A 25,337-nucleotide genomic window follows, 5' to 3' on the forward strand; every position below is an offset into this window, starting at 1 on the left:
CAAAGCGCAAGTTGGTCTCTCAGGGTAATTCTGATGACCTCAGTCCTGCTTTATGGAGCCATTGTAGAACTCAGGCTGCCCAGTGTCAGATCAGGGGCCACTATGATGTCTTCCAATAAATGTCCTCCTAATGGCTCTCTACTCAGAAGAGATTTATCTGTTTCCTGCAGCAGAATCTCTTGTTACGAAATAGACTGCAGATTGCAGGCTGTGTGGCAATGTGTACTGGGAAGGAGCTCCTAGGAGAGGCTGCAAGTGTCAGAGGTGTACATCCTCCCTCCCAAGATGGTGCTACCTGAATGACGGCATGATAATTCGATGTGGGAGCATAGGGGAAGGGCTTGGGACCTGCATCCCTAGAGGTAGGATTGGTAATCCAGAGGCTCTGAGTTGAGTGCTTTTGACATGCAGAAGCAAGAGTCAAGGGCAAAGCTGCCTTTGAAAGGCTATTTTTGAGGCGTCTACTGCAGATGCACTTGAGCTTCCTTAGAGCAAAACCAGTTAGTACTGCATGCCTAGCGGGCAAATGCGTGAGGCTCCTTCACATCACGGCTGTGTGACATTGCTAAAGGTTCCCAGCCTGCTTGTCTGCTTGTTCTCTGAACGTTGCCCGAGCTTCCACATTCACAGAAGCCCACAGTAGCATATCCCTCCCTCTGTGGTCGCAGGATTCAGCTAAAACTGTTTCTTTTCTATCTTCTGCACCAGAGTTTAAGATCCATGAAGTCAAGGGCCCGGCCTGGCTTGATCAACTTGGTTTCCTCAGCATCAATGTGAGGCCTGGTAGCATCGTTATCACGTTCTCATTGTGATGGCTAGTATTGACCGTCAATTTGAGAGGAAATAGACTCACCCAGGAGACAAACCTGCTGGGATGCTTGTGAGGAAATGTCTAGGTTCAGTGACCTAAGGTGGAAAAGCCTATCGCAAATGTGGGCTACGCTCTCCCAGGCGGCTGGGATCCTGGGCCAAGTGGAAGAAAGTGAGCTGAGCACTGACATCCGTCTCATTCTCAGTGCTGACTATGGGTGCCATGTGACCGGCTTCCTCGCGCTCCTGCTGCCATGACTTCCCCCGCCATGACTGACTATACCCTCAACCTGAGAGCGAAAAGAACCCCTTCCTTAAGTTGATCTTCCCACATATTTTTCTCACAGCCTTGAGAAGAGCAAGTAACACAATTGCTGCGCCTAGCCTAATGTTTGTTGCCATGGATGGTGTGACAAAACTAATAGGGTAGCCAGCGAGATGGTTCAGCGGGTAAAGACTCTATATACCAACCCTGATGATCAGAGTTTAATCTCCAGGACCCACATGGTGGAAGGAGTAAAGCAGCACACACAAGACAAGCTGTCCTCTGACCTCCACATGTCAGGTAGAGGACAGCTCTCAATGCTTATACGCATGCATGTATGAATAAACGAAAATGAAAATAACTGAAGCAAGGAATGTATCTCAGTGGTCGATCATTTGCCTATCATGCTCCAGATCCCATGTTCAATCTCTAGCACGGCCAAAACTTGAATGAAACCATGCAGACTGCTCTAACTTTTCGAGCTGGAAATAGTGTTAACAGTAAAGCACCTATCTGACCTGAGCGATACTCTGGGTTCAGCCCCTGCACTGAGAAAACAAACAAACAAACAAACAAACAAACAAACAAACCAAAGAGTTCATGTTTGCCGAGAAACTGGCATCTGCACTCTTAGGTCGTGAGCCCTAGTATGCTCATCTCTGTGCTCAGGGTCCTGGGTTTCACCATTTAAACTTGGTTGGCTCCCAGCTCCTCTTTAGTCAAGCAGGGATACCATGGCTTCTCTGCTGGGTTCACATTCAGGATTAAACAGAAAGATTATTCTGAACCCAGCATCCAACAAGAGCCCAGGATACGGCCCAGTATATGGTGGCAGGTGTGCTGCTAGATGCTTGACATGAGTTATCTAGTCATTGACACTGCTTGTATAAAAGTCAAACGCAGGCCTGGCTTCATCAGAACAGAGCTCACCTTGCTAAAAGGTAGTGATCACCGCCTGGGGGCGGGGTGGTAGTCTTCCGGCACTCTGCGTATCCATCACCTTGGATGATGTGAATCCGTGGGCGTACACACACGTGCCCATCCGTGAGGCTGAACACACAGTGTCTGTGTATCAGGTACACATCAGCCATAGCACAGAGTAAAACTGAGGGAGTTCTCCTCCTGCCTCAACCAAACTGATGGTTTCTCCAACAACTGATATGCCCTGAGGGTGGCTGAGACTGGAGTGGCAAAGCTGGGTTGACCTGGCTGCTTGGCCCCATTCTCCTCAGGCCTAAGCCCTGGGACTATGCAAAGGCAGTTACAGATCTGCTACTCAAAACCTGAACGTAAAAAAGAAATCCTTCAGCCGTGTCTGCGTGAACTAAATATAGTGTCCGATTTCCGAGGCTGTGGGTCTGACCACCCCGGGGCTATTTCTGACCACAGGGACGGCTTCAACAGTGTGGTCCACGAAATGTCATCTGCGAGCTCTATTTAGGGCCAGGAGGAGAAGTGCTTCTGTACTGGGGAGGATCCCGTGCTGAATGGGGATCGGTGCCCTGGCTGCTGACCAGAAAGCTGGGGCCCTTGGTGCCTTCTGTTCTGTCCCACACGAGGGTGAGCCTTTTAGTGGAGGAGTTGACCCACACCGCCTTGGACTCCCGTTCCAAAGCTGAGTCCGTGCATGTGCCAACCCCCCAACCCCCACCCTCCGCTGCCAATTTGGAGTTTTGATGGCAACAGAGAATTGCTGTTAGCCAGTCAGCCCCCAAGGAGGCTCTCAGTACTCTCTGTCTTCCGCTTCTCTTTCCCATGGCGGTCACCGAAAGTCCTTGAGTCATTTGGTTCCTTTCAAGTCACTTGACTACAGTTGGCTCCTAGAGACCCAGTCCCTGTCCTTTCCCTGCCTCCACCCCCCCAGACCAAGGCAAATCCCCTGTTGTCATGAATACTCTCGCTACGTCCACTGACCTCACATTATTCCTCCACTCCTGGATTGTCTTGTCTTGTGCACCCGATTCTAGCTGCAAGCCTTCCCACCTGTCTGGACCACGTGTCACAACCTCCTCATGATGTCACTGTTCCAGTGACCTGAGTCAAGTCCCCCCAGGCCTCTGTGTCCTTCCTTATACATGGAGCAGATCTCCGGCTCTTCCATTTTGTTCCTCCTGCTGAATGCAAGCTGGCACGCCATCCCATCTCTCGGTTGCTATATCAGATGCTGTGCTGCTCAGTATTGAATTTACTTCCTCAACAGCCTTGCGCTGTACAGTTCCTGCTCTCCAGGTTACAAGTGAGAAACCAGGCTGGGTATGTTGGTGCCATACGCCTGTATTCCCAGCATTTGGGAGATGATAGCAAGCTCGTGAGTTCAAGGTCAGCCTGAACTATAAAGGTAGATCCTGTCTCCATACTGCAACACTGCACTCACACACATGCACAAAAGTTAGAAAATATGGGATGAAATATTCAATAATTTATTCATGGTGCACCAGCCGGAGTTATGGCATTAGGAATGAATGACACTTCCTGACGGCCTTCTGTGCATTTGGGAATATACTAGGCCTAGGATAATCTTTGTTTTTGTTTTGTTTTGTTTTCTTCTAGAGTGCCAGGGTGAAGATACCACTGTGCTTTTTGACATGGGGAATTTTGATCGAGAAAAGTTAAATATAATATAGCCAAATGATATACCCAGGGACATCTGCCTATCAGCAGGGACACATTCCTTTCAGATCAGGTGCATTTTGGGCTCCCTAAATACCACACCTCATCTCTCCTTCCTCTTGATGGAAGCTCTGCCCACACTTGTAATTCTTCAGGATACCATCCCAAGACTCTACAGTGCGAGTTTGAAAAATCCCCACTAAGGCATGTGGAAATCTCGCTATTTGGTAATGATGTAATGTAGTTAGCGCACGTCGTAAAATTTTTATGACATTTCAGAGAAACCAACACAAAATGGAGCCCAACTCTCAGATAAGAGTTTGAAAAACAACCCATACAGCAACTCTCCTATCGAGTTTTATCATCATCCCATTCATAATTGATTCCAAACTTGCATGAATCTTTCAAGATAAGTGTCTTATTGATTATCTCAAAAAACAAGCGATCACTCGGCGGCATCCTGGGCCGCTCACCGCCTTGCCTCGATTACTGTAAACAGAGAGGTTGACCAGAAGAAATGTCACTGTCTTTGGCACTGGACACTCGGGACATTCCGGGGTACTGGAAATGGGAAGCAGAGTCAAGGAAGGGCCCAACTCGAGAGCTGCTCGGTCGACGGCCATTGCCCTGCCTTGGACATGGCGAGGTGTGAGCACAGTCTGGGCAGTGGAGTCAGTCTTGAACTGTTCGCCATCTCTGATCAACATCTCCCTCCTGTTAGATGTGGGATGGGTCCCAACGAGAGCCAAACCATGGCTGTCAGGAAACATTAAGTCTCTTAGGTAGTATCAATATCCTGCTCTTTGCCCACGGTTATGTGAATCAAGCACTCCACCCCCAGCACACACACACACACACACACACACACAGTTGCCTCCCTTCTTGGAAAAGGCAAGAGTGTTTACAAGGGACTTAAGCTGCTCATTTGCAGTTGCCGAAGCTATACTAGAAATGAACTGAACATTGGGGAACTTTGCCTGCCCACCCAAGGGCTGTTGCACCACCCTAGCCTTTTTGCAGGGATGCCTGCGGGCCTTGTGCTGGTACAGGGTATGGTCAGGATTGACCAGGGGACTGGGTAAAAGGAAGTCTCCAGGGCAGCTCCTGAGGAAGCCCTGAAGCACTCTCCACATGACAATAGTCCTAAACTGAACAGGTTGGGCACTTGGCAAACAGGAGGCCTGACTCCTGGGGCTTTGAGTACAGATAATGAAGATTCGGGCCATTTTGTAAAATTGGCACCATACCTCTTGAGGATGCCCACTGGCAAATGCTTATTCTGAACCCAGGGGACGGGATGGGGCTACTCTGCATCCTAGAAAGCCTTGCTGTCACAAGCCCCTGTGCAACAGAAAAATCTGATCTTTTTGATAGCTGAGGGTTATTTTCTTTATAGTTTTTATATTGGTGTTATTGTGTGTGTGTTTGTGTGTGTGTGTGTGTGTGTGTGTGTGTGTGTGTGTGTGAGAGAGAGAGAGAGAGAGAGAGAGAGAGAGAGAGAGAGAGCGCATGTGCTCACTTACTGCTAGAGGACAACTTTCAGGAGTGAGTTCTCTTCCTTCTTGTGTGAGTTGCAGGTTTTGAACCCAGGTCATCAGGTTTGTGCAGCAAGAGCCTCTACTCACGGAGCCATTTCCTGAGCCCCAGACGTCAGTTTTGAAGTCGCCCCAAGGTGCTCCGTACAGATGGTGAAATTCTCTCCTTGGTCGAATCGCCTAAGTTAGCAAAGCCGCATGGAGGAACGCTTAGTTCACTTTCTGTGAGGATGACCCCTTTGAGGCAGAGAACTTAAGAGTCTTTGGTCTTTATGGGATGTTTACTCTGATCAACTCCTGGGTTTCCCGGGTGCTATCTAATGCCAGGCATGTGTGCTGAGTGATGCGTTAGAATGGCGGGTCGCCTCTCAACAGCACACTAGGCCAAGACAGTTCCCTGTGAAGAGGTTTTATTGGGAGGGAGAGACAAGGCGGCAGCAGAAAGAAGAGAGAGGAGAGGAGAGAGAGGGAGGGGCGTTCTCCTTACTTATATGGAAAATGACATAATGCAGGTAAAAGTGGGAGGTGAGCCAAGTGTATTCTGGGAACATGGTAGCTGTCATCTTGACAACAGGTCTGTTGGTCGCACTGTCACCTATATGATATCATAGGTTTGGGTGGTCCTGATGCCAACACTGAGCCAATGTTGGGAGTTCATCTAGCGTCATTTCATTTATTCCATTCACCTATGTATTAGTGGGGGTCATGCCATGTGTACAGGTCAGATGACAGGTTATTAGTCTTGATGGTAAGTGCTTTAACTCAGTGAATCATCTCTCCTGCCTCAGAAATGCCCCTTAAAATTAAAACAACAACAAAAGGTATGTATGTAGGTTTGTGGGTGGGTCATTGCACAACATAGTGTGCCTGGGAAGGTCTGGGGACAAGTTTGGAATCGTTTCTTTCCTTCTAACATGTGGGCATATGGGTTGCAGGGATTAAGCTCAGGTCATCTAGCTGGGTGGCAAGTGACTTTATTTAGAGCCATCTCACTGGGCCTGCCGGCATCACTTTGTAGCCGAACATGGTGCTACACATAAAGAGCTAAATCCAGAAAGGACTCTTTGGAAAAGTCCAGGATTCCCTACATTTGCAGATTGTGGTGGTGATGCTGATGGTGTTGATGATGTTGATGATGGTAGTGATTGTGAAAGTGGGATTGGAGGAGAAACAAAAGGGTGGGGTGGGGTGGAGGAAGAAGAATTGGCTTTCCCAGAAAGTGATTAACTTCTTCCTTTTTTCCTGTACTGCTCAGTAGGCAGTGCACAAGGCTCTTCCGGAGAGCATTGCCACCTTGCCTAGACACGCACACCATCCAAGGCAGCCACCTAATGCCGGCCTCGTCAGATACCCATGGGCCTCTCCTGCCTTTATCTGAATCTCTTTGGCTGCCAATTACACTCCTCCCCACTCTGGTTTTTCAAGGAAATGTTTCTCTGTGTAACCCTGGCTGTCCTGGAATCAATTTGTAGACCAGGCTGGCCTTGAACTCACAGAGATCCTCCTGCCTCTGCCTCCTGAGTGCTAGGATTAAAGGCGTGCATCACTACTGCCCAGCCTGCTACCAACTGTATTTGAACACTCAAGTTTGATGGTGTTTGTGACTAGTGTTTCTTATGGCAACTAGCGAGCATGTAGATTCTTTTCTTCTCTTCTCTTCTCTTCTCTTCTCTTCTCTTCTCTTCTCTTCTCTTCTCTTCTCTTTTCTTTCTTCTCCTTCTCTTCCTCCTCCTCTTCCTCCTCCTCTTCCTCCTCCTCTCCTCATGTATATGTATGTATATATATGTGTGTATGTATATATGTATGTATATGTGTATATATGTATGTATGTATGTATATGTATGTATATCTACATACTATATATTACACATTAGAGTGTGTAATATTCTCTGGAAGTCCTGTGGAGGATATAAATGAGGATCACAAAGAGCTCAGGCAGCAGCCCTCAACTTTACTGTCAGTTGAGATGCTTTTTGAAGACTAAATTGGGCTGTCCCTGCTGGGGAGGTAGGTGGGACTTTCCAAGGAGCAGGTTAGAGGAGAAAAACACATAGCGCCAAGTGTGTTGATGGATGGCAGAGCCCAGGGTAGAGAGACATAGGCAGGTACTCTTGTAGCTATGTCTAGAGAAGTTAAAGCCTACAGAAAAAGTTTGCCATTCAGGGCAAGGTCTCAAAACCTGAGGCTTCTGAAGAGAGTAAGGAGGGGACAGGGCCCTAGACATTGCCTGAAGGAATTGGAAGACCAAGTGGAGAAGATGAGCACTAGTTCTCGTGGGATTCATCTGCAGTACAGGACTTCCAGATCCTCATGGAAGCCTCAGGTGAAAGGTGGGCCTGCTCTGCCTTCAGAGAAGCAGTTTAAGAAAGCAGCTTCCCACCCGAATCTACAGAGTACCAGTCGCTGCCCAAACCCTTGGCATTCCCAGTGTGGTGTCTTACCGCATATGAAACGTATAAACCAGAACACCTGCTCTGGTGCGCTGAGGTGAACCAAAGTGCAGTCAAACACCAGCCCAGCGCTCAGGGCTCCTCCCCCATAGTGGGACAGCATGTGCCACTCAGCTGCAGGAGAGAGTTGGCACGGTCAAAGAACAGAGCAGATAGCATCAGCTTCTGCCTCTGTGGTGGGTTATTCACTGCTGTAGCTGTGCCCAGCACTGTCATCAGACAGCCCGTGGATGGAGGAAGCGCCTTCTGGCCTCATGTGAACAGGGGAGTGTTTCCCTGAAGCCTTCCGACACACCACATCTCTCTGGACCTGCCCTCAGGCAGGATGGTACTCAGTGCTACTGAGGACTCGGCTCTCACCATCGTCCTGTGGAGGCTCGTCCTGAGCCTTTTGGTCTCCTTCCTCCTACATTCTGCCTTCCCCGTTCTCTGACCTTTACCTCTATCCCCAGGAGACCAGGTTGAGTCTCCTTAGCAAGACACTGGTGTGGAAGACTCATTCCAAAGTCAACACCAGACAACTTTAAGTTTTATTTACTATTGTATGTGTTGGGGTAGGGATGTATGTTTGTATGTCATCACATGGTGCACGTATGGAGGTTAGAGGGCAACTCTATGTAGCTGGTTCTCTCCTCCTACCTTTACGTGAGTTCCAAGACTTGAACTCAAGACTCCAGGTTTCAAAGAGTCTTGAGTTCTAAACCTGCTGAACCATCTCGACGGCCCACAGCCGAGTTCTGGATTCATCTTTGGAAAGCTAACGAGTCACGTGAGCTCGCAAAGGCCAGGCTTACCAACCCGGATCGGGGAGCTCACATGTCAGTCTTTCCCGTTATTGAGAGAAGAGTCTGAATTATCCAAATGCAAACAATTCTAGAAGCTTTCTGGAGATGCAGGTTAAACTCCTACAGAGAGGAATGCCTAGAGTTATCAACCTCACAAGCCGAATGTGGCCGACCAAACTGAGGTGCCTGTAATTACGCTGAGGAGAAGGCACGTCTGGCTCCATTCTTCTAGAGACCAGCCACCGGCCACCCAGTGTACAAACGCACGCACGCAAGTGACGATAACCGTAAGTGTTTATAACAATATGCCGATCGACTTCTTATTTCAATAGATATCCAGATTTATTATCCCTCAAGGTAAGCATTGATTTTACCTTTGTCTCCGTCAATATTTACCTCCAAGGTCAATATGTGTGGGTATTCACCTCAGCGCCAGTCAATAGCTGTTCCGTATTACAATATATGATGCTCATATGTGAGAATGGGGAGCCGTGTGGCATTACCAAAAAAAAAAAAAATGTTAGTCGAGGGAGCCTCTCGCCAAATGAATGTATTTCTGTTTCATTTCAGTACATTTTGGCTGTTCAGAGGTCAGATTCTAGTTCACTTATGGAAAATGGGTGTTTTCTGCTGCAGGCTGGGGTTTCAGGTAAGGCTAACCATGCAAGCCAACGCTTAATGATAGAGAACTAAATGCAGGGTTTTTTTTTGTTTTGTTTTGTTTTGTTTTGTTTTTCTGAGAGCTCCTGAATTTATTATAGCTGCGAGATTATGCACACTTCAGAAGGGACAAGAGTGGGAGCATTCACGTGCTTAGGGCGTGGAGGTAGTTCTCATCTCTGGTTTGCAGGGAGTCAGGGAACCAATATAAGGGGGGAAGATGAGGAGGGAGACACAGAGACTCCTTGTCTTGTGTTTCTGCCTTTGTTACCACTAGAGTTGGAAAGGAGGCCTGGCTTACATGGCCCGGGCCAGGTATGTGCCAGGAAGTACATGTGCCTGCTGGTATAAGGATCTGACTGTAATAGTCCGGGGTTGGTTGTTTGGTTTGTTTCTTCCTTCCTTCCTTCCTTCTCCTCTCTCTCTCTCTCTCTCTCTCTCTCTCTCTCTCTCTCTCTCTCTCTTTCTTTCTTTCTCTCTTCCTTCCTTCCTTTCTTCTTTCTTTCTTTCTTTCTTTCTTTCTTTCTTTCTTCCTTTCTTCCTTCCTTCCTTCCTTCCTTCCTTCCTTCCTTCCTTCCTTCCTTCCTTCTTTCCTTCCTTTCTATTTGGGTGTACAAGCATGTATAGGTGCATGTGTGCATATGTACACATGGAGGTCAGAGACCAACCTTAGGTGTCCCTCCTCCCTTTGGCCTTCCACCAGTGCATCAATTAGGTTAGGCTGTCTGCTCAGCAAGCTCCAGGAATCCTGTAGTCTCTGATTTCCCCAGAGCTCAGATCATAAACACACGACCCCATTTCCTGCTTTGTGTGAGGGATCTGGGAACTGAGTTCAGGTCTTCACGCTTATGGGACACATGTTTTACAGCACTCTCCATCCTGCCTTTTTGTGATTTCAAGGCAGGGCCTCGTGTATCCAGGCTGGTCCCAAACTTGCTACAGGAGTAGCATGACCTTGAACACCTGATCTTCCTGCCTCTTCCTTCTGGGTGCAGGATTACAGGTATGGGTGTTCACACCCATATACGTGTACTGAGGATTGGACTCAGGTTTATGTGAATGCTAAGCAAGCATCTGAATGTAGCAGTAAATTCCCAGTAGCGCTCATCTGGCCCCAGCGGGCTTAGACTCTGCATCTCACCGGCATTCCACACTGCCCATCCTGATTCTTTTGGAATTCCCTTTATTGGATTTTTATTGTAATTTTAAAAGATTTATTCATTGTTATAAATGAGTGCACACTGTCTGCACTCGGGCCCATGAGCCACCGTGTACGTATAGAGGTCAGAAGACAAATCAATGAGGCTATTTCTATTTTTGTATGAGTTTCTGAGTGGAACTCAAGCCATTAGGCTTGTAAATGTGTGTTTACTCACTAGCCACCTCACTGGTCCTGGCTTATTAATTATTATAACTAACATTGTATCAGTCCAGCACATCTTTCTTGCCACTCACATACCTGTTTCCAGCATTCTGTTCTCTTTCGAGACACACCCGTCTCCTTCCTTGTGACAAGATACCAGACCATGAAGCACAAAAGCACAACTCTTCCTGCCAGCCTTCGCTATAGGAAGAGGCCTAAGGATGACCAGAAGCAGCTCTCAGTCCCTACAGCAAGCCTGTGAGCGTACAAGGAGCCATGATACCAAGTCCTTCCAGGGACTCGTCCTGCAGTCGGTAGAGGCGCTTTGGCACACCTGTGCCCTACACAGCTCACATCCTGCCACTTCGATGCTGTACTGTCTTCCCAGGCACCACAGGAAAAGGCTACCCACTGCAGAAAAATAAATAAATAAATAAATAAATAAATAAATAAATAAATGTGACCTGCATAGAAAGAGAACCAGACAGAGCCAGCAAAGGTGAAGGAGGCCCAGAGACAATTGGAGCCCTTGGGATCACCAGCCCATTCGTTTTTCTCTTAAGCTGCAAACAAATGACGTCCCTGCATTTCTCCCCTAGCAGCGGAGAAGTGGAGCTGCCCCTGAAGCCCATTGCTCTGTCCAGCTGTGAAATCAGAAACCCTGTGGAAGTCTCAGTCTCCTCTCCCACCAAATGGGAAAATATCAATCTGATGATGAGATCCGACAGTGCTCATAAAGTCCCCAGCAAGAGCTTTATAAAGTCACTTCCCAACATGCCCTTCCTGTGTCTTATTAATGCCCATCCTTTAACCTGTCCTCGGCTTTATCTCTTGGCATCCTTGGGGCCTTTTTAACCCCACATATGAAACTAACCCATGGGCATCTCTATATTCAAGGATTCATTTTACCCCACACAGCATGCAAAGTCAGTTGCCGAGATTTCCCCAGACTCTCCTCCTCCTCCGTGATCGACCACAGCAGCAAAACCCCAAACCATCGCATCCTTTTGTATCAACTATGGTGAAAACCTGACCGCTCCGAGCATTACCTGACCCTGGAAAAAAAGAAGCCTAAGGACAGACTCTCTAAGCCTTTCAGCCTGTTTTTTGCTTGCTGTGTGAAGCTGACCCTGATACCCCTCACCCCCGCTCCCATCCAGAAAGTCCAAATCTTATACTTGCCACAACCTGCTACCATTCTAGTATATCCCATCTCCTTTCCTTCCTGTTCCCATAGGGGGTTGATATTCCCACTGCATTTCTGTCTCCTGCTTTTAAAGGAGCCCCAGATATCACATGCCCAGTACAAGATCTAATACTCACAGGCCACCCTTGGCTCCTTTGTCCCCTTTACAACTCATAGGCTGTCCTCAACTTGACACTCATTTAAAGTGTTTATTTATTTATATGGCATTCACAGAACTCCACAAGACCCCCGGTCCCTTGAGATGTAAATTAAAGCAACTTCATTTTCATAGTTTCTCCCATTCCAAATCCCCCATTGTTTATTTAAATAGCAGCCGATGCATCTTGCAAGAAAAGGATGATAATTAAGGAAAGAAGAGCTGGTCTCTCAGGGAAGCTGTACTTGCCTTTCACGGCATCCTCCCAGCTTTGCTGTCAAAGGCCAGTGCAAAAGAGCTAGTGCCCGGGGAGCCAGAGAGGGTTTGGGGGGGAGGGATGCTTCATCAGGAGGCTGGATGTAGGGGGAAATGATACAGATGGGCCTGCCACAGGAGCTCAGCCACCCAGAGTAGAACCAGAGCGCCTCCAATATACAGATGTGCTTTGCAGTCTTCTCCTTCTCCTTGTCTCCTGCCATACACCCAGGTGGCAGTCACAAGCCTCCCTCCTCCATCCTGCATACTGCAGACAACTTCTGCTGGGACCCTGTCACAAACAGGCAGGCCAGGTTGTTGCAGGAAATGTGTTCTTCCGGGCCTTTCTCTGGCTGTGTCCAAGGCTCACCTCAAGTGTGAGGTTCTCAATTGATCTTCCTCTCCACTTGGTCTCCCTAGCAGAGATGAATAGTGTCCTTCGCATTGAGCAGGGGAGAGCCATCTCCACCTGACCAGCCAGTGAGGAAGCTTGACGCAGTTAACCCAGCCCAAGTAGATGTCGGGTGGTTCCTTGTGTCGCTGCTGACAAATCCCTGAAGGCTGTAGAGGAAAAAACTCTACACTTCCGTGTTCGAAGCTGGTCGTGTATAGACGGAGAGTGTTTGCATTGGGGCAGGTGATGGTCCTAATTTGGGGAATATGAGTAGTTTTTCATTCTTTATTCTTTCTCCTCCTTTTCTTTCTTTCTTTTTTTTTTTTTTTTTTTTTTTTTTTTGAGACAGGTTTCTCTGTGTAGCCCTGGCTGTCCTGGAACTCACTTTGTAGACCAGGCTGGCCTCGAACTCAGAAATCCACCTGCCTCTGCCTCCCGAGTGCTGGGATTAAAGGCGTGTGCCACCACGCCCGGCTTCTCCTCCTTTTTAAAATCAGTTTTTCTGTACTTGCATACGGCATATGTATAGGACAATAGAGTGGACTTCATTGTTTCGTGCAAGCACAGACTGTGAAGTGAAAACCATAGCTACAGTTGTCTTGAGGGATCTATATGCTTGGATACTGACATTCTTGTCTGTTCATTAGTTTCTTGTAATAAACATGAAATCTACATGGCCAGGGTCTGCTGATGAGTCTTGTTTTTCCCAAGGGTCACTTGTCAGGGTCACAGCCTTTTGAGAACGTATTATACACAGAGGAAGGTCTGTGCTGCCTGCTGCCTGCCAGGTATCGAGACTGGGTGTCTGACCCAGGGGAGGCAGAGGGGCCCATGGCAGGAATAGCTGGGTGCCTCTTAGCTGTTAAAAATAACCTCTAAGTCAATATTAATGGGGGCACAGAGATGAGGAGGGACAGGCCAACTGAAGGGCAGGTTGACAAAGCTACTGAACTTCCTGATGGCAGGGCCCATTTAGGGCGAAAGCTCAGACCATGCCATTAGAAGTCCGCATAGAGATTCAGTTGGGAGTTATCTAAGGGGAGGAGAAAACCTGCTTTATTAACTTGAATGCAGAGAACATGGGGAATGCACACCCATCAAAATAAAATCATGGGCTCAGCAGGAGGCCGGCGCCTCTGATCTTTCTGCTCTGATCTCAGCAGTGATGACTGCCAGCTTTGAGGAATGGGGATTCCACACAGCATCAATCCAATCTCAAAGCACCCCACCCCTCACCCCTGCTGCCTCTGACACCTTTCTCACTAAACCAACTGCTATCCACCTCTGAGCTGTGGAGCTGCTTTTAAAAGACAAATCCCTTGAGTCCTCAACATGCAGGACCCCCTTCTGCTCTGAATTCTTGCTCCTTGTTCTCCCAAGGCTCGCAGATTCAGGAGCCGCTGATGCACTTTGGGACTTAGCAAGCTCTCAGTGGGGAAAAGCAAAACCCCCTTGAGCTCTAGAAGAGATAGGGCCCATTTCCATGATCCATTATCCATGTGTTCGTCCATCCTCTTCCTTCCTTCCTTCCTTCCTTCCTTCCTTCCTTCCTTCCTTCCATCCATCCATCTGCCTGTTTCTATTGGTTTCTCACTCCCTCGTGTGTCCGTCCATCTGACCTCCATCCCTCCATTCCTGTTCCAATTGCTTTCACACTCTCTTGGGTATCCATCCATCCATCTATCCACCCACCCACCCATCTATCAGATACTATTAGCCCCAATTGTGTCTGTCAAGCACTGCACGTACTATTATATACACTGCTGATTTATGTGGTTGGATACCCTGGTTGAATTTTTTTTATTTTTAACATTTTTGTAGATGGTTGCTGCCAGTATTAGGGCAGCCTTTTACACTTTACAGTTTTCTAAGAGGCACCCGGATGTACCTCCAGCATTCTTCCTCTAGACCCTACCGTGCACATTATTTTCTGCAGTGACCTATTTTAAGAAAGACTTTTCTGGCACCCTTTAAATTAACCTCATTATGCACGCTTTATTTACCTTTCTCCCATCTCTCATGGTTTTAGCCTTTCTGAGCTCTTACACTGTGGCGTTACAATGATCTTCCGCTGTGTGACTCAGTCGTCCGTGCTTGTTTATAAGAATCACAATATATGAGTTTATAATATGTATATTTTCCATAAATATACCAAATGTTCACCAAGTTTCACATGCCCCCCTCCTTTTTTTCTCCTTTTTAAATTCAAAAATTTCTAGTTGTGTTTATTCTCACCGTCAGCATACTTTATCATATCAAAGCCTTTTCAGGCACTGTAAAACTACTGAGTTATGTTTGGGTCATGTTTTGCGGTGTGCCCTTTAATACTGTAGCTTTAGAAATGCAATTTTCAACCTCTGCTTATTAGAATATGATAAAGTATTCCCGGTCTATGTCCAGCTCCACTAATCTCCAGACTGCGCTTCATGAATTAAGCATGAAGATTTTAGTCAATGTGCTTTCAAAGACCAATGTTTAGGGAATCATGGATTTTCTACAAGCTGAGGGGAAAATCTATAATAGGAGGAACTGATTTTCAAACATCATATTCCCAAGAAGAAATGTCCAGTTCTGGCCCAGAAACAGAAAATATTTTGCTATCAGAATATTCTAGAACCATTTACGAGCGCATTGTACGGGTTAGTTTATTAAAGGGACGGTGTTTTTAAATGTGTAAGGCCATCTATCATGCAGGAGGATTTCAAATGCTGGCTTATTTTGGGAAAGCTCATTCAGATTGGGTTAACATCGAGGAAAGAATGCAAATTGAATTTGTAAGGTATTACTAACTTACTCTCTGCCTCTCCACCACCACCCCTGCCATGGTTCTTCTTGCTTTATGTAGTTTAGCAAATAGCCAGAGATCTCTTTACAGGATGAGAGATCCCCCTTAGGGGAGAGACTTAGAGCACGTCCGTAGGCCTTGGTGAAGCCACATTGAAGGGAGATTGCATCAGAGACTATGTGATTCAGAGTTTGGTGTGTTTCGTAATTGCCAACAGGCAATCGTTTGAGAAGGGCATTCATTGTCTTCCGGCATCACCACACTAAACAAAATGGAGGCACCTCTCCAGGAGAATGTAGAAGCAATTAAGATCTAGGAGGCTGTGGAATATCTGGGAGGAGCTCTCAGGCACTCGTGAGACTCACGTCAGCCCTGGAGTCCTGGTGCTGTTTGGTGAGACTGCTCTTGGCTCTCTCATACTTACTTCCATGATCACTGGTATCTTTTGTGTGTGTGTGTGTGTGACTGAGAGAGAGAGAGAGAGAGAGAGAGAGAGAGAGAGGGAGAAAACGTGTGTTTATTCATGCAGATGTAATTATACATGTGTGTGTACTTACATACACATGGAAGCTATACCACAAGATCACCTTTGGTATTGTACATTCCCCCCCCCCCCATTGGCCCAGAGTTCACCAAGTAGCTGATCAGTAAGCCCCCGGAAGCTGCCTATCTCTGACTCCCTGATGCAGGAGTAATAAGCAAGAAGCCATGCAAGATTTCTTTTAGGCATCAGTTCTGGAGATTACACTCAAGTCAGCTTTACCAACTCAGTTGTCTCCCCAGCCTTCATTGGTACCTTGCGTGGGACATCTTTCTCACATGGAGCTTGATCGCAAGAGCTCACTCATATCCCTGTTTGCTCTCATGGCAGCCGAGGCCTCAGGAATTGCAGCTAGTTGCTTGGACAGTTGGAGTTCGGCAGAGTTAGTATTTTGCTTCCAACGCTCGTTGGATCCCTAAGTCAACATCCAGGTCCTGCTTGGTGGTTCTCAGACACTACTCCACGTTTGGACAATATTAGATCGCCCAATAGCGTGGACACCGGATGCAACCGGAAAGCTATGCTCAGCCAGGTTTCAGTGGTTGCTGATGACAATTTCTCCTCTTTCCCAATGCAGAGATCAAGACAAAAATGTAAATCATCTCCAATTAGGGGGCTGCGGTTGAAATGTTCCCCCTTTGAGGAAGACAGGAAAATTCTCGGCCTGTCTGGCTTTATCTGTGAACCGACGGGATCTCTCAGGGGCTTTAAATTAATCAATCAATCCAAAGACATTGAACTGAATCTCTACCTCTAGTCTGGTACTTTGAGATGTGTTTTAAATGAAAAGGAAGCAAAGGGCTGGCTGCCTTGCTCCCCGCATAGCCCAAGGCTGCCTGCCCTGGCTGGGGAATTGCCAGTCAGTTCAATCACACAGCCGCTCTGACCGGTGTTTTTCACTAAACTGACCCCAGTTGTGTGTAGACACGGTCTCCAGAGAGGGACATCACCTCCTTCCCAGCCCTCACCATCTAATCGTCCCTGACACAAGTCTTACCAGAAATGCAGCAAAACCCAGCCCTGTCAATGACCATTACCTGCTCCTGAGTGTCAGAAGAGCACCTTGAGACAGGTGCACAAGGGCACGTCCCTAGACATCTGTGTTAGGAAGTGCCCAGTGTAGACAGTGAGGCAGGGGCCACTGAGTCTCCGTAGTAACGGGGAGGATGCTGAAACTTCTTAAGGGGGCCTCGGTCCACGAGTGTTCTCAGAATAATGTCCATCCCCAGGAAAAAACTGGCTGTGCGTGACAGCTGCTGAACGGCGGCGACGTAGCAGTCTCCTGGAGGTCACTCTATAAGTGGGTCAAAGAAGTTGGATATTGGGTTCCCAGGCAAGGGTTACAGCTGCAGCTCCAGCCCCGTGTTGCTGTAGTTGCTGTGTTAGGAAAGAAATGTTGAGCAGAGGTTACATCTCAGTGCTGGGGCATGTTCTTAGAATCTGCAGGGCCCTGGGTTGAAGAAGGGAGAGAGGGAGAGAGCTTGGGAAGGCAGCCTGTCTCCTAGGCTCAGGATTTGCATGTGACGTCCGCCCACTTTAATACCGGCCTCTCATTTGTTCCTGTTTCTTGCTTCATATTTATTTGTTTGCTTCATTTCTTTTGTGTGCCTGTGCACACGAATGGAGGTCAGAGGACAGAGTGCAAGGGTGGGTTCTCTTAGTGAGGCGGGGTCTGTCAGTCTCCAGTTTCTGTTTCTGCTAGAGCTCCTAGATAATCCAGTTTCTGCCTCTCATCTGTCCCCCATGTCCCCTTAGAGGTGGTAGGATTACAGATGTGTGCAGGATTACAGATGTGTGCTCCCACACCCAGATTTCTGTGCGGCTTCTGGGGATAGAACTCAGGCTGTCAGTTCTGAGCCACACTCACTTTTGCATGCCAAACCATCTCAGCAGCCCCTGACTTCATTATTTTCAGCCCTGCAGAGGCCAAAAGTCTATGCTCCCGGAAGGAAAGACAGGGGCAAAAGGGCAGCAGGTGACCTCCCCTAGGGACCAGCACCTTCATTTTGTTTAGGCAAGGTCTAAAGAGGGGGCGGAGAATCTGCAGTATCCATGCAGCTAGTCTGTCCACTCTCTCTGTGCAGCGACTCCATGGAGTTGACCTACAAAGAATGAGGACCTTCAAAGAATAAATCGCTGTGGGGTACTATGAGCCTCTCTCTGGTGTTTTGGGGAGGAGTCTGTCCTGCCTTGAAGCCATCACAGTGCTGGGGGGGAGGGGGAGGGGGCGGGGGCGGGGAGGGACGGGTATAGGCTGCCGTGGGCAGACTTGGGGATAGAGAAGGACATGCTTCTAGAATCTCCACTGGATGTGACCATCAGCCTCGCTGTGTGGGTGTTCAGGTCATTCAGTTTCTGCTGAATACATAGGAAATAGATGTGAAGGCTCCCACTTGACAGATCAGGCAATCAGGACTTGGGGAATTACCATAGACAGCCACTGCCTTCTGCCACTCTAAGCAGAGGGATGGGCGGAGCCTCTCTGAATCCCGCCTACCCTCTCCGCCTTTGAGACTGGACCACCTAATATCCACCTCCTAGTTTTCAACAGATGGGAACTGAGCCCTTCTCCTCTTGGGAATTAGAAAAAAGGCGGGTTTCAAGGATCCAAGGGAGATGCCGCCTCAGCTGAGGAGTTTTCCCTGGCAGAGTAGAAGAGAAAAAAATGTTAAGGGATAACTCCTCTTTGCTCCTTGACTGAACACAGAGGAAGAGAAATGGGGGAGGATGAGCCATGTCATTTCTAAGTCAACATCCACACCTCTCCCCCACCTTTGTAAACAAACATCTTTTTATAGGGGAACGAATAGCTTTGTCTGTGGTGTGCAAAATATATACTTCCTCATGTAAATCAAGAAGCTGTTACTACCAAATAAGAACATGTGCATGTGTGAATTGTTGGGGTGTGTAGAGGGGGAATACTCAGAACCAGCAAGCAGCCTTTTTCTTCAGGAGGAACAAAGGATTAAGTTGGGGAGACCTTACAGGTATTGTTAGCAGGCTACTGCAATGACTGTCTTCTCGGAAGAGTAGAGAAAGGTGAAATTCCAACTGGGAATATTAGCCTATGCAGATCGCCACCCGGGGGGAATTCAGCTCTGTTTAAAGCGCCTAGCTCCGTCTTGCCTTATGATCCAATTGTTTTATTAGCGAGATCATTGCATGTTTCATTTTTTGCTACAGTAATAGCTCAGTGTCTGTCTAACGATAAATTACAGAGTCAGGCAAACAATGGTTTTGTATTCGGGATAACAATGAAATATCTTATTAAAATGCTGGCTTCCTTGGGTCCCTGAAATTAGAGTCTTATTTGAAAGCAATTCCTTGGAGTTTAATGCACCGGTTTGAACCAACCACAGGAAGAGAATCATTATTTTAGTCAGAGGTACTGCGGATAGTATCTGTTTCCATGGGATTTCCCCATTCCTATTTTATCCACACAGTCTCTGCTAGGTAGATCTTCTGGGCTTGACAATGAAAGGCACTGGGTGAGGAACTACATCCCTTAGCATGCAAAAGATAAATTGAGATCTCAGGCAGACGTGTGCTTCCTGCTAGGCTTCTTTTTTTCTTTCTTCCTCTCTCTCTCTCTCTCTCTCTCTCTTTTTCTTTCAAGAAGATACTGGCTCTGAGAATCATCATGTTATCAACAAGTGGTGGAGCGGGAGCTCTAACCGCCCCCAAGAAAGGTAAAGTGTGGCCTGTGACATTTTAAAAGATTTTTTTTTATTTGTGTGGGATGGGGCTCTCTTATTCGTTCTCCCCCTTCCCCCTCCCTTCCCCTCCCTCCCTTCCCTCCCTCCCTTCCTTCCCTTTCCCTCTCCCCCTCCCTCCCCTTTCTCTCTCCCCCTCCCTCCCTTCCCCCCCAGGGTGTTGGAGGAAACAGGAAGCAGGGTCAAGTGCTCCAGAGCCACAGTTCCAGGGGGTTGTGAGCCCTCTGATGTGGGTGCTGGGAACTGAACTCTAGTCCTCCGCAGGAGTAGCCAGGCTCTTACCTCCCGGTCCATCTCTCCAGCCCTGGGTCACACTGTTTTTATCTTGTGGATCCCCAGTATCTTGTGGATGCCCAGTATCCTTTTCAGAGCTGAGAAGACAGAGGCTTATAGAGACAATTCCCCGGGTCCTGTACCTTGGTAACCTGTGATGTGGAGGTGGTGTGATGCGGTCTGACCCCGGTGTACTTTTCACTCCTTGATGCTGAATCGCTTTCATTTGTCTCCTCTTCTCCCGGATGAGAACCTTTATGCGTTCTTGGCTGCCACCAGAGATTTAACACTCTCAGCCACACACCGTTTTCAGATTGTGAAAGGGGGGGAGTTAGACAGCTGGGTCGGTCAGCCTGTCTTCTCCTGGTCTTGAGGCAAGCTCATGGAGAACCAGGGCTGACCTCACGCTGGTATGGCCATCACACTTAGTTTATGCTACATTAAGCGTTGAACCTCGGGCTTCTTCCTGAATGTTAGGTGAGCATTCTTCCGTACGAGCGAGCCTCATCCAGCTACGACCTCAGTCCCTTTATTACCAATCTCAGTTCATCACGTTCCTCCTGACTTCATGCTCTGTGTCTTGTGTTCCCCGCTCCGAGCCCCCAACCCCATCACTCACGGACAGGTCGGCCCTCACTATGCGGTGCATTTCGGGAACAGAACTATTATTTTCACTGGCATCTGAAGCTCAGAGTTTTAAATCTTAGATCCGATCCAGCCGGTGACTTGGAGATGAAGGCAGCGGCTCTGTGCCTGCTCAAAGGTTGTCCTTGTATGAGCCTTACCTGCAGACTTTGAGAGGACCGGGAAGCTTGACAAATTAAAAAGAGGGTCTAGACCTAGAGAAGAAGCTAAAACTGAAAACCCTTCTGTGGCTTAACTGCTTGGACCCTGTGGAGTTTGGACGGGGTCAAAGGAGTGACCCCCCCTGCTTTCCACCCGACTGAATGCCCGTTGGCACCTTCAAACACTAGAACCAAGCATGGTGAGGCATGTGTGGAATCCCATTATTCAGGAGTCTGGGAATTACAAATTTGGGGCCAGCCTAGACTACATAGTATGACTCTGTCTAAAAAATACAAGCAAACAAAAGCAACAAAAATCTCCTGAGACAGCTCAGTTAATGGGTACAGGGCCATGCCACACACACCTGATGACCCAAAGCTCAATTCCTAGGACCCAGGTGAAAGTGGAAGAGGGAACCAACTCCATAAAGTTGTTCTCTGACCTCCATAGGCATCACACACGCTAACAACAACAACAACAACAACAACAATAATATAAAATGTTTAAAGAAACAAGCTGAAACGAACCCAGGTGTTTCTGCACCTGGCTGGACCTGGACCCAGCAGTACTTCACACATGTGTGCCAGAGGTGACACTTTGTCACACGTGTGTGCCAGAGGTGACACTCTGGGACACCTTTATTTTCCCCACCATATTGCTGCCCACGAGTCCTCAGGAGCATCCTCCTTCAGACCAGCCCTGTGTACACTTCCATCTTGTGGGAACAAGGCTCTTCGCTCAGCAAACCTCCCTGAGCCTATGTATGCTCAGCTCCCTGCTGAGGAAAGGAGAGAGGAGAGAACTGCCATCTCTCCAGCCCAAGGCTCCCGATGACAACATTGCCCTGACTCTTAGCTAAGAGAGTAACTAAATAAACTAGCTAACATCTCATACGCGGTCCGATCTATATAAAGTGATTATTTAGTGTTATGTATCTTTCTCTCTCCAGCACTATATAGTACAAGTTAGCTGCTTCTGGCCTCCCTCTTTTCCCAGTCCTCTGCCTCCTTCCCCCTTCCCACTCATTCCCTCCTCCCTTCTCTCCTCCTCCCTCCCTTCCCATTCTATTCCTGTCTTCTTTTTCCCTTTGAGACATTCTGATTTTGTTTTCTTTGTAAAACCTCTAAGAGACAAAAGGGAAAAGTACAGATGCTTGCCTGGCCAATGCAGCCTCCCAAGGCCCATCTTCTCAGCCCGTGTCCCTGTACCTAATCTATACTTGTGACTTGACTTCCAGCCCACCATACTTTGCCATCAAAACAAAATCTTATGCTCACGACACAAGAGAGGGGTCACCTCCAGGGAGCACCCCCTCCGGTCTCCCATTTTCAGTGAAAGGGAAGCAAGGCTAATCCCGAGTATGCCAGTCTCCTCTTACCATTGTACTGAACAGAACAAACAGTCCAAACTGTGTCCCTGCTTTAAAAGTAGCCACTCCCATCCCTTATAAGACTAATCTATTGTCACTTTAAAAAAAAAACAAAAAACATTTGATTACATTTGTTTTTCTATTGTGTGTATATGTGTGTGCACACACACACACATACACACACAAGTGTTACACCATGGCTCATGTGTGGAGATTAGATGACAAACTTGAGAGAGTGGGTTCTCCCCTCCCACCATGCAGGATCTGGGACTGAACCCATATTGCCAGGCTTGGTGACAAGCCTCTGAACCCACTGAGCCACATTGGTGGCCCTTTAAACAATTCCTATAAAACCTTTTTAAGAAATGATAGCACAGCCCAGAATCCTCGTGCTGGCACCTTGTACCAGCATGTGTGGGGCAGGGGTGGGGGGTGGGGGGGGCTCTCTTCCAGCACCCTTTATTTTATGCAAATGCCCAGCTACCTTGGTTTGTCCAGGCTGAGTTACTCAGGGGCCCTGCGAAAGCCCTCATCCCGATGGAGTGAGTGTGCAGCGCTTGGTCATCACCTTGCTCTGTTTTCCGTGTGCAGGTGTGGGTGTGTGGGGAAAGAAGTGGAAGTACCCACTCTTTCCTGTGGACTCAGCACTGTGGCCCTGGGTGGGCCGCTCTGGCTGGCTGGGCAGAAGTCCTCAAACTCTTACCGTCAGGTACCTTCTTGTAAGGAGATACACTCTTCTCAGAGGAATGGCCTGGCAGATTAAAGACATTGTTCACTGGTACACTGGTATACTTAAGAGTAAATGTCCACAACCAGTCACTGGGATTTCTTGTATGGAGTTAAGATTGGCACCTGAGCTATTATGGTCACATAAACATCTTAAGTAACGGCAAACACAAAACGCATGTCGACTCTGTCTGGCTTGTATCATAGTCTTCTGATTTTCCATTCTCCAGTCTTTTAGAAAAGGTGGGAGCATTTAAGCATGTATATAGTCTCTAAATCATTTCTCTTTAGGTTTGTAGAAAGGACACCCTTTGTCCCATATACAAGTACACATGAATCTCTTCTGCCTTTGGAGTCTTTGAGTGTGGCGCTACATGTCTCTTACAAACTGATTGTCGAGGAAGAAGGAAAGAGGAGAGACAGAGAAAGAAAAGGAAAAAAGAAAAATCGCATCCTGTTATACCATCCCCTGATGTCAGGAAATTTCTCACCCCCTTCATAGGAGCCCCCCGGAACAAAGCCGAGTCCTCTTGACCTCTCAGCATTAAAAGGCTAAAAGTATGCTAGACTCCGAAAAGGCAAGGTGGGGGGGAAAAAAAGCTGGAAATTAGCAGCATCCAGTTGAATTCATGAATGGATCCAGACAAACAGAGGCAGCGTGTTTGGCAGAGTGAAAGAAAGAGTATTTCCCCGAAGCGAGGGATTCTTTTTCTTTTCTTTCTTCCTTTTTTTTTTTAAGTAGGGGCTGCCATTGTCATTCAGAAAACCCCAGGCTGTTCTGAAAACAGGCAAAAATCAATAGCCCACTTGTTGAGGATAAGCATGTGGGCCCATGCTGAAAATAAGGGGCTACCTGAGCATTCCACCGGCAGGGCTTGCTGGGTAGAGGAAACAATTGGAGATATTGTCCTTCCTTGTCCGCAGCGGTAGCCGTGGCAGATTAACTGTGTCCAGTGGCCATTTGGTGCAGGACTAATGGGCAGAATGGATTGTGTTTGTTTTTGTCTGTCTACCCGGGACCTGGCAAACTGAATAGTGTTCTCCCTCAAAGCAGCCAGTGTCCTCGTGGGAAGGCTGTGGAAAGGTGTTGAGAATGGGGACCAGGCAGAAGAGTAAACGGTTTTAGTTATTAAGTAGTTAAGATATAAAGTAATACAACATGAAATAAATACAGCGACTAGGAACACATTTAAGACCCCGTTCTAAAATCATATATACTAATGTGGTGGCTCACATTTGTAATCTCAGCATGCTGGTAGTTAGAGGCCAGCCTGAGTACTATAGCAACACCCTCTCACATATATACATACCAAAAAAAAAAATCATACTAATTTGTTTGAAATTTGTTATATTTTATAAAATATACTAAACAATCTAAAAAGTAGTGTTCAAATGCTTTCTTTTTATTTATTTATTTATTTTTTTTCTTTAAAGTAAGGTCTCACCCTGTAGCCTTGGATGTCCTGGAACTCACTCTGATAGCCAAGCTGGCCTTGAACTCACAGAGATCATCCTGCCTCTGCCTCTTGAGTGTTGAGATTAAAGGTGAGCACCGCCATGCCTGGTTTCTGCAACACAACTATATAACATCTATCAACAGTGACTCCCTTGAGCCATCAAGACGGTCTAGCGGGGAAAGATGTTTTCTGTGAAGCCTACTAAGTGGAGTTTGTCCCTGGGACCTACTCGATGGTAGGGGGAGAAAAAAGACTCCCCCAAACTGTCCTCTGACTTCCCACATACATGCTATGGCACGTGTCCACCCCCAACATACACATCTACAAATAAACATAATTTAAAAGTCTAAAGAGTGGTGGTCTCGTCGGATATTGATATGAAAAACATTCTTGGCTTCTCTCTCCTCTTTCTTTGCCTTCGAGTGGAGAAAAGTGGAGTCCTGTAAAGAAAAGCTTTACTTTTGCATGCATTTGTGGCCCTGGAAAGGTGCGGATGTTTTAGTTGGTAATGAGGTCTACAGTCTAGCAAGGCCTAGTGCCCGAAGCAGCCGAAAGGGTCTCAGTGTGAACGCTTGTCTTGAACTGAGTGAACAGCCTTCAAGCAGGTGACCCCTCAGACCCAAGCTGATACCATACCGGGATGGTAACATGGCTGTGACATTGGATTCTAAGGGGTTGCCGATGTGTATGGTAGAGTGACAGGGTCCATCCTGTTTCCTTTTCTTTCAAAACCTTCTTTTATATGAATCCAGTTTATAACACTACTAGAAATCCCCGGAATGCCATAGCTAAATAATTCTGTAACTTTAGCCTATGTTCTTGCCCTAGGCAAGTCAGCTAGAGTCCAGGTCACCTCTTCAAAGGCTAGGCTAGGCTAGGTCGTTTCCACCTGTCCTCCAGAGGCTCCGAGAGCTTCTCTGTGCAGAAACACACAGAAAGAGTTAAGTGAGATAAATTCTCGGGTTAGACCCGAGCAGACCCATAATGTGGAAGGGTCAAAGGCAGGCCAGAACCCCTCTGTCTTCCTGTAAGTTGGTCTCAAAGGGAACAGCCTTCACTGAAGTGCGGGGACCTTTCCCACTTCCAGCCTCTCCCTTAGATGACTCTGGAACCAGGAAGACCAAAGCCGGGGTCGCCTGCCCTCCAGGGCCATCTGGCCTGGGATGGCTTTTCTCCTCTTCATCTTTAGCCTTTATAGAAGTCACAAATGGTAAATG

General features: G+C 47.5%; 1 protein-coding gene across 7 annotated transcripts in view; it reads left to right on the forward strand.

The window, feature by feature from the left end:
* Positions 1-25,337, forward strand: part of Wwox (WW domain-containing oxidoreductase) — a 913,078-nt gene that overhangs the window by 392,776 nt on the left and 494,965 nt on the right. Inside the window, exons 9-10 of one of the 7 annotated variants that reach the window (XM_006531510.4) lie at positions 9,026-9,104; positions 10,585-12,748. The exons of 4 other annotated variants lie outside the window; for them this stretch is intronic. In XM_006531510.4, the coding sequence (XP_006531573.1) occupies positions 9,026-9,104; positions 10,585-10,685 (180 nt within the window). In that variant the 3' untranslated portion in view covers positions 10,686-12,748. Of the gene's footprint in view, positions 1-5,262; positions 5,696-9,025; positions 9,105-10,584; positions 12,749-25,337 lie in introns of those variants that run through there. 2 more of the 7 variants (XM_011248556.2, XM_011248557.3) reach the window with 2 other exon arrangements.

The sequence above is a fragment of the Mus musculus genome, chromosome 8, assembly GCF_000001635.26.
Source record: "Mus musculus strain C57BL/6J chromosome 8, GRCm38.p6 C57BL/6J".
NCBI classification, from domain to species: domain Eukaryota; kingdom Metazoa; phylum Chordata; class Mammalia; order Rodentia; family Muridae; genus Mus; species Mus musculus.